General features: G+C 50.2%; 2 protein-coding genes across 2 annotated transcripts; both read right to left on the bottom strand.

The window, feature by feature from the left end:
• Window positions 1-699: 699 nt before the first annotated feature.
• INTS5 (integrator complex subunit 5) lies at window positions 700-8,159 on the bottom strand. The gene is made up of 3 exons (XM_079957960.1): window positions 8,051-8,159; window positions 6,360-6,780; window positions 700-5,171 (listed from the first exon to the last, which is right to left on the bottom strand). The coding sequence occupies exons 2-3, from the start codon at window positions 6,539-6,541 to the stop codon at window positions 2,363-2,365; spliced, it is 2,991 nt and encodes a 996-aa protein (XP_079814086.1). The 5' UTR covers window positions 6,542-6,780; window positions 8,051-8,159; the 3' UTR covers window positions 700-2,362.
• An 863-nt stretch (window positions 8,160-9,022) lies between these two features.
• Window positions 9,023-14,582, bottom strand: LOC307205802 (uncharacterized protein C11orf98). The gene is made up of 4 exons (XM_079958601.1): window positions 14,438-14,582; window positions 13,185-13,309; window positions 12,051-12,148; window positions 9,023-10,134 (listed from the first exon to the last, which is right to left on the bottom strand). Exons 1-4 carry the CDS (start codon window positions 14,471-14,473, stop codon window positions 9,989-9,991), a joined length of 405 nt encoding a protein of 134 aa, XP_079814727.1. The 5' UTR covers window positions 14,474-14,582; the 3' UTR covers window positions 9,023-9,988.
• Between the last annotated feature and the right edge of the window lie 20 nt (window positions 14,583-14,602).

The following is a 14,602-nucleotide window of genomic DNA, read 5'->3' as shown; positions in this document are numbered from 1 at the left end:
CGCAGTCGCCAATTGCTTGGGGAAAACCCTGGAGAGGAGGGGACGTAGGCAGCTGTGGGGAGGCGGGGACCTTTAGTCTCAGCAACTGCTTCATGGAGGCAAGATCTACTGGAGATGAGTCGCTCATTAGGCCTGACACTCCTTATTTTTGCTAATAAAGAGTTGACTCCAACTCGCAGAGTGTGATTTACTGCTGGCTCGCTCTGCATTTTGAACACCTCTTAAAATACCATAACCAAACTTTGCACAATGCTTCCCGAGATCAAGGAACAAGTTTTTGTCTGTGTTTGGACGGGTTTTTAAAATCAAGATGGCAGAATGAACCTTTTGAAACAGCACTGATTCTAACCGCAGATCACAAAAGTGCACTGATCTTTGGCTTCCTAAACCCCTGAGCAAACCCAGGTGGAAGGCCGCTGGTGTTCTTTCATTGGCTGGAATTTGTCATTTAATTATTATGATTATTTTTTACAAATTAAAAAGAATTTGCATGAACACTATTTCTGGACAAAGTGCCAGTGCTGTGTGAGCTGCTCTTTGTATGCCAAGCCAGCTGCAGAGTCATATAAGCTCCTTTTCCTTTTTAAAAAAAGAAATTGAAATTTGCTCAATCACATTGTTGCAACTGCTTATTTCACCATCCAGATGGAAACTCTCTTAATCCTCTGTCTCTAACTGAAAAAAGCAAAGGGACAGAAGTTCCTTCTTCACTTTATTATTTAGAAAACGGTTTAACCCATCACCTCCCACAAAAACCACCCAACTGGGCTGTGATGATGCAAAAGCAGAAAGGCCAGCAACCCTCCAGCACTGCTGAAAACGACTGACAGCAAGAACCCCGTGCTACACACGACCTCTTTCTAGCACTTGAATCATCCCTGAAAAGGAAAGTAGCAATTGCCCAGACAGCATTTAGGCACAAGGAGGTCAAGCAGGACTCTTGTCACACACAAGCGGTGCTCTGGTACCAATAGGGGGACATCTTTCTTTGGACCGGCTCTATAGATCACTGCTCAAGTACGCACGGATAAATTTAGGTAAGTTCTGGCACTATGGTCAGTTGTTCCCACACAACAGCATCAGAAACCTTCTGGAGAAGAGCCCTCAGTTTTGTAGCTGGCCACATCTGTTTATGCAAAGTGTTGTATCCAAGTGCTACTCAGAGAAGGCCCACTGAAATCAAAGTTTCAATGAATAGGACTTAGCTGGCTACAACCCCATGTGGCAAACCCCCATCACCAGGAATTGTAGTAGGGGGCAATCAATGGCCAGCTCAGAGCCACTCTAAGCAGCAGCCAAACAGGCAAATGGCTTCACCTGCCAAATCGTTACTTTAGTGAAGCAGTCTGGGGAAAACACTCTCACGTCAAGCAAGACAGTACTGACTGGGCCCTCCTTGTGTTGAAGCATTTGCATTTTGGGCCCACAGAAGAGCTCTGCATAACCCAGAAACATGAAAGTCTTCCAGGTTATGCAGAGCTCTTCAGGAGGGCAAAATTTCACCAGCTCTGTGTAACTAAAAATATTTGCACAGTCTTATACCCACTCACCAACTGAGCAGCCCAGTAAGTGATTATTAATCTATTTGTTCTTTATTACGGGGAAATGGGTTTGGGGTTTTTTGCAAGGAGGGGTAGTTTGCACCAGAATTTATTCACCAAATTTCCCCTCCTTGCCCCCTCCCCATTCTTGTGCATTTAGGAATGTGTACCTGCTCAGTGATTGTAACCTCCGTGGGATTCTTAACAGATTTCCAGATCATAGCAAGACATTGAGAAACCAGCCATATATGACCATAGGAAGTGATCTAACAGGTCTGGAAAAACAAGATAGAGAAATGCAAAAGCTTCAGGCATTCTGCCCTCAGGCTACCTGGATATGGCTATGTCAACTGACACTGACAGCCATATCACATGGCACACAGCAGAGTACACAAGACTGTGTCCATACTTGTACTGTCTGGCTTGAACCGAGGCCTCTGACCCTCTCAAGTGCCAGGTCATCCTGACAACTTCTCTACTTGCTGCATGTTGTGTTTTTGAAGCAACATCTCATTACTTACAACTGCATTTTCAGCTCACACTTCGTAGGTCCTTCTGCAAACTAAGCTGCCAACACCAGCTGGGGTGGCATCGCATCGAAGCTGAGGATAGAGATGAGGCCTGGGAAAGAAGGACCTTCTGTTCCTTCTTTCTCATGACAACCCCCAACTGCTGCATACCTGGACAAGTCATATGACAGTTTTCCCTTTGCTTACAATCAAAAGCAGAGTTTTAAAAAGGCAGGAAGGCAGGATATTCCCTCCCCTGACAGTGGCAGGCAGGATGACCAATCCCACAGGGCAAAAGCACCAAAAGGGGCGCTAGATCTGGAAGCGCCCCGAGAGCAGCCCCAGCCGGTCAATGTTTTTATGCAGGACGCTGTGCAGAACGCAAAGGTATTTGCCAATGTCGGTGTCTCTGCTGAAGTCCCGGAAGAAGAGCCCTGTGCCAGCGTTGAAGGTGAACTTCTGCGGCAGCGGGCTGTTGTCGCGCATGTAGTCCCAGACGCTGAGGAGCAAGAGGTGGACCTCAAAGGGTGCCAGCTGGTCAAAAATCTCATGCATGTTGCTGAGCACGGGCGGGAGCAGGTGGCCCTCGCCCATGCAGGCCACCAGGGCACAGGAGGCCTGCAGGTGCCAGGGAGAGCTGGTGGTGTCGTTCTCCCGCGAAGCCTCCCAGTGCGCCATCAGAGTCGCCAGGAGGCCGCGGAGAAGCACTGAGCAGTAACAGAGGGCCGGTCTCCCCGCCGCCACCAGGCTAAGCAGCTGGAAGAGCAGGGGGTTGTCGCGGAAAGCCCTCCCGATCTGGATGTCCCGCTCCACTGTGTTGCGGGTGTGCTCCTCCGGAGGCCACGCCAACTCGCTGTTGGTGATGTCAGGGCAGACGGTCTCCACCAGCACCACCGCCACCGTCTTCGCTGCCTCGGGGCTGACAGCAGCGTGCTGGGAGGGCTCTGGGCCGCAGCGCTCAGCTCCGCAGCACCGCAGCAGCAACCCCAGGAAGGTCTGGACGTTGTGGGAGACCTCCTCCGGCTCTCGTTGGTAGGGGGCGTGGGGCGGCTTCAGGCCCCTCCCAATCACGCCGGCATGGAACACAGACCACACACTCCCCGAGAAGTTCACCGCGACCATAAATCGCCGGTTGATATCCAGCAGGGAGACCTTGGTGCCTTCCAGGGCGGCTGGGTCATTCCCGACTGCAGGAGGCTCGGGCAGCCCACCAAAGAGCTCGGCATTCCCTGGGTGCAGGGCCCCCTCCACCAGGTACTGAAGTATGGCCTTGCCAGCGGTGGGCGAAGCCCCGCTGAGGCAGCAGAGGAGGCGGCTTCCGTAGCTGATGCCCGTGGGGCACTTGCAGCGCAGCACCAGGAAGAAGTGGTGGACGGCCGAGCGGATGAGGAAAAGGAGGTGAGCCGGCCGGATGGCCTTTGGCATGGGGCAGACGGAGAGCAGCAAGGCCGCCACCTGGGCCACCTCTGGGTTGCAGTGCAGCAGCAGCTGCCCGAAGTCATAGAGGTGCGCCGCGACAGCCTCACCCAGCTGGTGGCCCATGGAGGCGGGGCCCTCGCTCTCCCTCTGCATGATCAAGGCCAGGTTCTGGAAGAGCTGAGCCATGTGCTGCTCCGAGAGGCCGCCAGCATGGATCTGGCACACACACTTCTTCACGGTGGCCGGCAGCAGGTCGCTCATGCAAGAGCTGAGTACGGCGTAGAGCTGAGTGGCCAGGCTGAGCTCCTCCTGGCTCTTGGCCAGCGTCAGCAAAAAGAAGAGGGCCTCGCTGGCGCAGCTGGGGGTGCAGTAGACGGAGAGGAGGACCAGCAGCTGGTGCTGCCAGAGGAACCGCTTCCTCTCCAGCCGCAGCGTCTCCACGCACAGCTCCCGCACGTGGCCCTTCAGCTCGTCCAGGAAAGGCACCGGCCGCGGAGGGGCCTCTGCCAAGCTGGCCGAGCCCCGGTTGTACACCAGTTTCTGGAGGTTGAGCAGCAGCAGCTGGATGACACGGTCGCAAGCCTCCCGCACGCTGTCGTGGACGGCCAGGCCTGGGGTGGTGATGACAGAAGCCGGCATGGCTGTGTTGATGAGGAACTGCAGGGTGCGGTAAGCTCCTCCCGACGTCTGGCAGATGAGGTGCACCACGATGCTGACCATGTTCTCCAGATCCTCCCGAGGGAGCGAGGCGAAGTGCTGGTGCAGCTGGTTGAGCACGCCTGGCTTGAGGGAGTCCACCAGCTCGGCCGAGATGGTGCCCAGCAGAGTGGGAGACATGACGGCCAGCTGGAGCAAGAAGGGCACGGTGGCCTTCTGCTGCTGGTCCCGCGTGGGTCCCAGGCTCCCATGGAACATCCTTAGCAGCTCCTGCTTGATGCTCTCGGAGTGGCGGGAGGCCAAGTGGCCCAGGATGCCCACCACCGAGGCGATCTTGGGGACCCTCTTATCTGCCGCTGTGGCGCTAGGGAAGAGGAGGAGGTCAGCTGAAGCTGTGCCGTGCATGCAGAAGTCCTTCAGCCCGCAGGAGAGCACGCGGTTGATGATTGTGTTGGGGAAGGACGAGCCGATGTGGGCCACCACCCAGTCGAAGTGCGGAGAGTGCTGGACCGAGGTGTCCAGCAGGGCATCCACGCAAGCGTCCGGGCAGGTGCTGATCATGGAGGAGAGGCACTGCGTGTAGATCTCCATCAGCGTCCGAGTCGCCTTGCAGGACATCCACAGCTGCAGCAGCTCATTGAGGCTGCTGGCATGGGGCACACCATGCCGGCCAGCATACTTGCTGCTCAGCTGTCCCATCAGGTCGATGGACCAGGCCGAGACCAAGCCTGCCCACGCCTTGGGGTTCATGCGGACGAACTCGGACAGCACGGCCTGGATCTCTTGCACCACGTCGTCCAGGTTGGGACCCTGGGAGCGGATGGAGCCCAGCCCACCCTCGCTGCTCTCCAGGTCCAGCAAGTAGGTGCACACGTACTCATCAAAGACACCCCGGAGGTGGTCCAGGACGGCGCTGCGAGCAGGCGGCAGACTGCGCAGCAGTAGGATGGCACATCGGGCATGCTCCTTCAGGGTGAGTTTGTTGCCGTGCAAAGGGTCTACACCACTAAGGAAGGCCTTGATTTCCTGGGCCAGCTCTTGCGAACTGCAGGAGGCAAAGGAAAAAGAAGGAAACGTAGCATCAATCCTGGGTCAACGTTCCTAAACAAAACTGTTTTAAAGTGGTATGATACTGCTTTAAATGTGTAGTGCAGGTGGGGCCTTAATTTGCTTGCAAGGGCTTACTCCAGGCATAGGCAAACTAAGCCCTCCAGATGCTTGGAGACTACAATTCCCATCATCCCTGACCACTGGTCCTGTTAGCTAGGGATAATGGGAGTTGTAATCCCAAAACATCTGGAGGGCCAAGTTTGCCTATGCCTGGCTTACTCTATTACCATCTCACAGCAGAAACTAGGTTTATCACCATGGGTTCCCACAGAGGCATTTCTCTCCCTTTTCAATTCCCACCCCCCACATCCAGCTTGGAAAAGTGTTCTGTTTAATTCATAAGCTCACAGTCCACTTTATGAACGATGGCTGGTGTTAATGATTTTTAAAATTTGCTTTAAAATGTGATTTGCTAAATATCTGAACTTTATGCATGTGTCTTTTCACAAAAAAAACATGACCAGATATGGGGAAAGTTGTCCAGTGGTGAGAGCTATTCTGTAATTATTAGCCCTGAGTCTGATCCAGCATGTTGACATAGGAAGCTCCCTTATACCAAGTCAGATCCTTTCTCCATCTAGCTCAGTATTGGTTACACTGACTGGCAGTAGCTCCAGGGCTTCAGGCAGTTCTTCTCAGCCCTGCCTGGAGATGCTACTGGGTACAGAACCTAGTACTTTCTGAGCTCAAAGCAGATGCTTTGCCTCCAGTCCTATTTCCCATCCCAAGGCACCCTATCTGTCACTTCTGAATTTCCCAACAAGCCTTATAGACTTGCAGAGTTGGAAGGGACCCCACGGGTCATCTAGTCCAACCCCCGTTGCTGTGCACAATAGTAGCAGCAACTTCACCCAAAATGCACATAAATGGTACATATGCTTTCCCTGTGTTAACCCTCCCTGCTACCACTTCTCTTCAGATTTTAGACTGCATGCTCTTCGAGGCAGGGACCTCTGTAAAATGTCGCAAGCGTAATTATTCCTTTCCAGAGCCACCAGAGCAAGTGACCATCAACACACCCTCTGTTCAAAGATGAGGGGACTCGGTGGTGCCAGCGTAAAGGGGATGTCCTAGTCCCTTACAGGTGGCAGGGAGGAGAGAGAAGAGGTAAGAGAATCAGTACCTGAGCGATGGAGAAGCAGCTGCTGGTTTGGGGCTGGGGGTGGACCCCGGATGCCCTGCCACCCCTGGGGGATCGCACAGAGCAGACATACCGCCCAGGGGGAGAAAAGCTGCAGAAGAACCAGTCCCTTTGTCCCCCCTACTTCCCTTCTGCGCCTGCACGCGGTTGAGCGAGGGAAGCATACAAACAGCGCACAGAAAGGGCCCCCTTGGAAAATAGTTCCGTGCAGGCCTGCCGTCCCTTCAGATTAGCGTTCCACTTTCTGTTATAAAGCTTGGCACCCATGGAAGGCAAGCACTGTGTCACTCTTTGCTTTAGCCGGAGGAGCGTTCCTCAATTGCCTTGACTTGCCAATTGCCAGTCAGAATGGTTTTTTGCTTCTTTTACAGGGCAGTTGCCAAAACTGAGGTGTATGCGTCGCCTGTTAAAAAAAGAAGAAAATTTGTTGCACCTTAGAAGCCCAACAGGTTTTTTTAATAGCATGATCTGTTTTTAGTATTTTCATTAATCATTTCATCATCATGAAAGTGCATGACACATTCTCACCCTCCACCCCCCGGGTTTATACCAGTCCTTTCAGATTTCTGTACAAATACAAGGGAAAACAAAAGACCAAGTACAGTAATCAATTGAGCAGGAAGGAAAAGAAGAAGGCAGCAGAGTAACAAAACATATCCCTGACCTCAAGGGCCTTACAAGCTAAAAACGGAGAAACAAATGGGGTAGGAATATACATTTCGTTGATTTACACTACTTAAAAATAATTCTGAAAATCAAAAGGTGTGGGGGCAACTTTCCACCCTGGCTTTGGGCCTGTAATTTGAAAGGTGTCATTATGACTTCTTTTAGAGAAGGGGTAGTCAACCTTTTTATACCTACCGCCTGCATCTTTCTTGATGGTAAAATTTCCTTGCTGCCCACCAGTGCTCGTCAAATGAGATATTGGATTATCTGTCTCATAATAAAAAATAATTGCAGAGATGGATCACATCCACACTATACATTTAGAGCACACAGCTCTCCCCAAAGAATTGTGGGGGGAGGTTGGACTAGATGACCAACTGAATTGCAAGGAGTGGAACTAGATGACTGTCAGGGTCCCTTCCAACTCTACAATTCTGTGATTCTAAGAATCCAGGGAAGTGCAGTTGGTTAAGGGCGCTGGGAAATGTAGATCCCTGACAGGGTAAATTAATTCCCAGGCTTCTTTGCACTGGGTGTTTTAAATGCATCGTGCGCGCAGAGCACAGGTAGACAGGCGTGCAGGCAGGTGGCTGCATCGTAAGGGGTCTGCAAGCCTTAGAAGGGGCTTATGGGGGGTGCAGAAATGGAAAGGGGTCCTGCAAGGGATTCGGGGACCGTGGGCTGGGTGGGTGAGCAGGGGCTGGCGATGCGGGGCAAGGAGAGGCACGCGCACCTGAGGGGCGCCCTGCGGGAAGGAGGTCAATTCCAGAAGCGACGTGGAAGCACAATGGGGGCGGGGAGACCATGTGGGGTTGGAGGGCGGGAATAAGGCGACTGTGGGAAGGGAGCGGGGGCTGAAGGGAAGCCCCGGAAGTTAAAGGGTCATTCAGGAGGAATGAAGAGTTGGTGGTCTTCGGTGGGGAGGGAGGGAAGCCATTCTGAAAACAGCCCTCCCCCCACGCCCTACCCCGCATAGCCGCCACCCCACAAGTGAACCTCGCTCTCACCTCTCCGCGGCTACCGCCGCCGCCATCTTGGATCCCGCTTGACTCCCCCGTCTAGCAGAGCGCTATCACCACCGAGGCTTCTGATTGGATCCCGCGGCATGAGCCCGCCCCTTCGCTTCTCGAATCGGCCGGCCGGCCGCTCCGCCGCAGGTCCCTCCCACTCGCTGTTGCATTATTCATTACCCTGTTAACCTTTCATTTGTCGCAAGACCCCTTTGGAGTTGTTTTTTTATTTGACACACAGTACAAGTTCACAGGGACTTACTCCCGTGATTTGAAGGGGTTCCATTCTATTGATATGTCAACTAAGCGCCAGCACTTGGGCTGGTGGCAATCAATTCACATAAGCAACTCCCAATTTGGTAAACAGTTGCTACACTCCCTCCTTTTCTAAACTAAGGTAAACTAAACTAAACATCTCCTTACACCCAACTGGTCCTCGAATTGCCTCCATCTATAGGGTAGGGAGATGCCCTTTTATTAACACCTTAAAAAGGTTAAGGGACCCCTGACCATTAGGTCCAGTCGTGGCCGACTCTGGGGTTGCGGCGCTCATCTCGCATTATTGGCCAAGGGAACTGGCGTACAGCTTCCGGGTCATGTGGCCAGCATGACTAAGCCGCTTCTGGCGAACCAGAGCAGCACATGGAAACCCTGTTTACCTTCCCACTGGAGCGGTACCTATTTATCTAATTGCACTTTGCTGTGCTTTTGAACTGCTAGGTTGGCAGGAGCAGGGACCGAGCAACAACCGCTGACCTTCTGATTAGCAAGTCCTAGGCTCTGTGGTTTAACCCACAGCGCCACCCGCATCCCTTTTTCTAAACAACTGTATAGTAAATTATAGATTTCAGATTTCCTTTATTTTTCATCCAGAACACCACCTTCCAATAACCCAGAAACATGATGTTCCCCACCACCACTATAAACACACAAAGAACAAGGAAGAAATTAGAAGCCAGGACACAGAACTGGTTTTCTGCTATTTTATTGGGACAATATTTCAACCCTGGAACATCTGCCAAAAATTGTACCCCCGAATTAGGCTTGGGCGAAAAGCCTTCTATATTGGTGCCAAACGAAGAAGAGAAGAAGAAGAGTTTGGATTTGATATCCCGCCTTTCACTCCCTTTAAGGAGTCTCAAAGCGGCTAACATTCTCCTTTCCCTTCCTCCCCCACAACAAACACTCTGTGAGGTGAGTGGGGCTGAGAGACTTCAAAGAAGTGTGACTAGCCCAAGGTCACCCAGCAGCTGCATGTGGAGGAGTGGAGACGCGAACCCGGTTCCCCAGATTACGTGACTACTGCTCTTAACCACTACACCACACTGGCTCTCAGTGACTGCTTTCCAGGCTTTCCAGTTATCTTTGAGCAGAAAATGTCCCTCCTCAGCTGCAGTCTCCATTAAGTGCACACACTCCCCAAAATGTTTACCCCCAACAAGCCCCATAGCTTGGGGGGGTGGATGACAGAAGAAGAGTGAAAGTCTGCATGTGTGCACAGTATCCATGGTATGCATTTCACCAACTCACTTTTGTTTTGACACCCCACCCAACATCAACATGCAATCCTCAGAGAGAGAAAAATGTTCCTCACCGTTACTTTTAGTTTAGGGATGGGGAATTTGGGCCCCTCTAGAAGTTGTTGGACCTCAACTCCCACCAGCCCCCATCTAGATGGACAAAGGCCAGGGGATGATGGGAGCTGTAGTTCAGCAATATCTGGAGAACCAAAGGAACTAGACAGTTGCAGCCTGTCCAGCAAACCTCTCAAGACTATGTGTGTTTTTAACGGAAATCTAGCCATATCAAAGTCCATGGGGTTAAAGAGCTTCCAAGCCCAATCCTTATGACTTTCCTGGTTTTGCAGCCATGGACCTTGCCGCTAACCCCAGAGTTCTGCCAGCAGGCAACGAAAGAGAGTGCAGAGACTGAGCTTTAAGACTGCAAAGGAAGATCTGAGCTCCCTGGTTCTGCTGCAGGCTCCACTTCTGCCATCTCTACATCTGGGCCAGCTGTTTCCCCCCCATTCTTCTTCTTCTTCTGCCGCTTGCCACTTTTATTTTGATCTGCAGAAAGGTCAACTGCAATAAGGAGAGAGAAAAGGAACTTTTAAAAAAGTAGCTCAGTGGTACAGCAACCGCCATTACAGTGGAACCACAGGTTACATACGCTTCAGGTTACAGACTCTGCAAACCCAGAAATAGTGAAAATAAAATAAAAAAAGTCCTTCCAGTAGCACCTTAAAGACCAACTAAGTTAGTTCTTGGTATGAGCTTTCGTGTGCATGCACACTTCTTCAGAAATAACCAGAAATAGTGTAACCAGAAATAGTGCTTCAGGTTAAGATCTTTGCTTCAGGATGAGAACAGAAATCGTGCTCCGGCGGCGCAGCAGCAGCAGGAGGCGCCATTAGCTAAAGTGGTGCTTCAGGTTAAGAACAGTTTCAGGTTAAGAATGGACCTCCGGAGCGAATTAAGTACTTAACCCGAGGTACCACTGTATAGCAATTTTAAAATGGGATAAAACACAAACCCCAGTTTCTAAAAGCTGTAATTTCTAAAAACAATAAAACTATCCATAAACAGACAATCAATTTTCATACATGACCTCCTTGAACAAAACATGTATTCAATGGGTACCCAAAAAACATGACATCAAGCGCCCACCTGATTTCAGCCAATCATTTATATCCAGAGGGCGGGAACTGCAACACTAAAAGCGAAGTACACCTGTGAGAACAAGGTACTCCTCAGAGCAGTCCCCATTTGAGCAGCAACATTGCCTGCTCTCTGGATCAACAAAGGTAGGAGTGGAGGAACCGTGGCCTTCTAGTTGTTACTGGACTGCCACTCCAATAACCCACGACTGTTGGCCATACTTGTTGGGGCTGATGGGGATTGGAACCCCATTCCTATTTTACACCTCTGTCGGTGCCTTTCATATGTAATCCCAGATTGTCTGGGACATGTTTCAAGGACTGGGGTGCAAAGTCTGTGGCACTCTGGATGTCGCTAGTCTCCAACTCCCATCACCTCTGATGTTTTGGGCCGTGATATCTAGTACTGATGGGAGTTGGGGGGGCAATGAGATCCCTGTTAAAAGGAGGCTTCATATATTCATAACTAATCAGGCTGTAGCAGAGAACCAATTTTACACATCCCACAAAACCAAATCCTGACTAAAGCTCTTCTTTGATAGCACCACAACGTGTCCAGAGGAGGGCAACCAAAATGGTCAAAGGCCTGGAAATGATGCCTTATGAGGAACGGCTGAGGGAGCTGGGCATGTTTAGCCTGGAGAAGAGGAGGTTAAGGGGTGATATGATAGCCATGTTCAAATATATAAAAGGATGTCACATAGAGGAGGGAGAAAGGTTTTTTCTGCTGCTCCAGAGAAGCGGACACAGAGCAATGGTTCCAAACTACAAGAAAAAAGATTCCACCTAAACATTAGGAAGAACTTCCTGACAGTAAGAGCTGTTTGACAGTGGAATTTGCTGCCAAGGAGTGTGGTGGAGTCTCCTTCTTTGGATGTCTTTAAGCAGAGGCTTGACAACCATATGTCAGGAGTGCTCTGATGGTGTTTCCTGCTTGGCAGGGAGTTGGACTCGATGGCCCTTGTGGTCTCTTCCAACTCTATGATTCTATGATTCACTTCAGAGTGTAAGTGGGGCTCCCATCTGCCTTACCCTCACCCCCTGGAAACAAAACATAATAATTCCTGCATGCAGAAAACCAGCATGCCCAGAAAGTGGACTCGGCTTAATCCTTTTCTACTATACAGGGACAGGGTCATTCAAATATGCAAGCACCCCTTCCAGAACCTACAGTGGCAAAATCCAAGAAAAATCCCACCCATTACATCTGCTGAATGCATAAAATGGTCCATGGCCCATAAGCGTTTCAGTATTTAAAATACGGATTTAAGGCTTCCCTGCTTAACAGACCAGAGTAGGAGGTGGGGGAGAACTGAAGGACTGACCCTAAAAAATGCTTACCCTGCATTTCTGTCTTCTCCTTTGTGGCATGGCGGATTTGCTTCAGCAGTTTCCTTTTCTTTTTCCCAGAGAGGGTAATGTTCGCTCGGGAGCTAGAACTGGAGAGGGAAATAGCAGGGAGGTGGTGATGCGCAAAGAGGATAAGTTTCAGTTTTTAAACCATGCATTGCTGGGTTGCAATGTGCTTTAAAATGCATGGCACAGATGTGACCCCCAGCCAAATAATAATAATAATAATAAAATAATTTTTATTTATACCCCGCCCTCCACAGCCAAGGCCGGGCTCAGGGCGGCTAACAAGCAATAATAAAAACAAGTTGAATGAATACAACTTAAAAACAAGATTAAAATACAACATTAAAATATTGAAACATTAAAATATTAAAATGCAGCCTCATCACAGGAGGAGAAAAGAAAAGAAAAAAGAAAGAGGGGGAGGGAATCAAATTGGCTCCAAGCCAAAGGCCAGGCGGAACAACTCTGTCTTACAGGCCTTGGTCTTTTGAGGCAGAGCGTTCCACCAGGCCGGAGCCAGAGTTGAAAAGGCCCTGGCTCTGGTTGAAGCTAATCTAACTTCCTTAGGGCCTGGGACCTATAGGGTATTGCTATTTATGGACCTTGAGGCTCTCCGTGGGGCATACCGGGAGAGGCGGTCCCGTAGGTACGAGGGTCGTAGGCCAGCACCTTAAATCTGACCCTGTACTCCACCGGGAGCCAGTGCAGCTGGAAAAGCACTGGGTGAATATGCTCCCATGGCAGGGACCCCATGAGGAGCCTCGCTGCAGCATTCTTCACCCGCTGGAGTTTCTGGGACAGCTTCAAAGGCAGCCCCGTGTAGAGCGAATTACAGTAGTTAAGCCTGGAGGTGACCATTGCATGGATCACTGTGGCCAGGTCAGGGCGGGAAAGGGAATCCTTTCCACTTTTCTTGCAAGTATGACAGAAAAAAGCCAAGCAATCCAGCTTACACTCTCCCCACTTTTCTAGATTCTAGTCCCCATGCCCATCTCAAGGCTGGGAGCAGGACCAGGCACTATTTTCCTCCAAATTATCCTAATGACCACACTCTGATTTCTTCTTTGGTTTCTCAGTGGGTGAACTCTCCCAGAGCTTCCAAGGCAAAGAATAACTCACCAACGTTTCTTTAGATGATGAATGGTGATGAGCCCCTCATCCACCACAGCACCTACAATCCGGTGCTTCTTCCTCTTCTGCTTGCTAAGGACGCGGCGCCTTTTGAAAAGGTTTTTCTGTAGCTCCTAAAATAGAGAGAAGCCACTTTGAGACACACAAGTCACCATCTCAATAACATCCATGTAGCCACTTGGCCTCCATGAATTTGCCTGATCTTTAGTTGGCGGTCCAATTTCAGGTGTATGCTGTTTCTGTTTTGAACTGTTTTTAATGTATTTAGTCCTACAAGCAGGGTGTTTTTTTCTTACCAGAGAAGCATTCAAAAATAGGACATCCACACCAACCTATGACTACAATTCAATGTTAGATCCACACAGGGCAGCAGAACAAAAGGGGATATTATTATTATTATTATTATTATTATTATTATTATTATTATTAATAATATATTATTTATACCCCACCCATCTGGCTGGGTTTCCCCAGCCACTCTGGTCGGCTTCCAACAAAACACTAAAATACAGTAACCTATTAAATGCAGTATAATAGATTATACTACAATACTTGAGACTGACGGTTGAGGGTATTTTTAAAAGCTCAGCTTCAACAACCATCCTCACAAGTAAAAAGCTAGCACACAAGGAAGAAGGATGGCATTCAGTTTATCTTCCCTGTGCATTAGTTTTCAAAAGGCAGGAAATCTGAAACTAGGCAAGCTTTCAAAAAAGACATCACCCACCAAATGCTGCTCAGTCCACCACCTTACAACTCTTCCCATTTCATATGCTGCTTTTTTAAAGGGAGGGCCTGGAAGACCAGGGTTCAAACTCCTACTCTGCCATGAAACTCACTGGGGCCAGTCAGTCTCTCAGCCTAATCTACCTCACAGCGTGGTTGTGAGAAAGGGAATCACGTATAGCACCTTAAGCTCCTTGGAGTACATTAAATATAAATATATATATGGGATGCAAATGTGATAAGCAAACAAGCCAGAGATAGGGGAGCCTGTGGCCCTCCAAACCCCTGCTGAACTAGAACTCCCACAATCGCCAATCGCTAGCCATACTAGCTGGTGCTGACGGGAGGTGGCGTCCAACAACATCAGAGAGGCCGCGGGCTCTCCATCCCTCCTCTAGACTAATGCTAGACATTATTAGCCCCATTGGGAAAAACATCAAACAATAAGAGCCATAAAACGGAACAAAACAAAAGCCCGGAACAAGATGCGGGAGGGGAGAGAAAAACTCAATTACCGTCCGGGGCCGGTTGATTTTTCCAGTGGCTCCCATGCTTCACCCACGTGACGCCCTTCTCGCCTACTTCCTTATACTGCCCTGGGAAGTTTAACTTCCGGGTAGGAGACGCATAGCGAGATCCTCCGCTAGAAGGACCGCCCCCTCCTCAAGGCCACGCCCCTG

The sequence above is a fragment of the Podarcis cretensis genome (genome assembly GCF_951804945.1).
Source record: "Podarcis cretensis genome assembly, chromosome: 16".
In the NCBI taxonomy this organism is placed as follows: domain Eukaryota; kingdom Metazoa; phylum Chordata; class Lepidosauria; order Squamata; family Lacertidae; genus Podarcis; species Podarcis cretensis.
The sequence above is the reverse complement of the archived record's forward strand: the minus strand, read 5'-3'. Positions and strand labels throughout refer to the sequence as shown.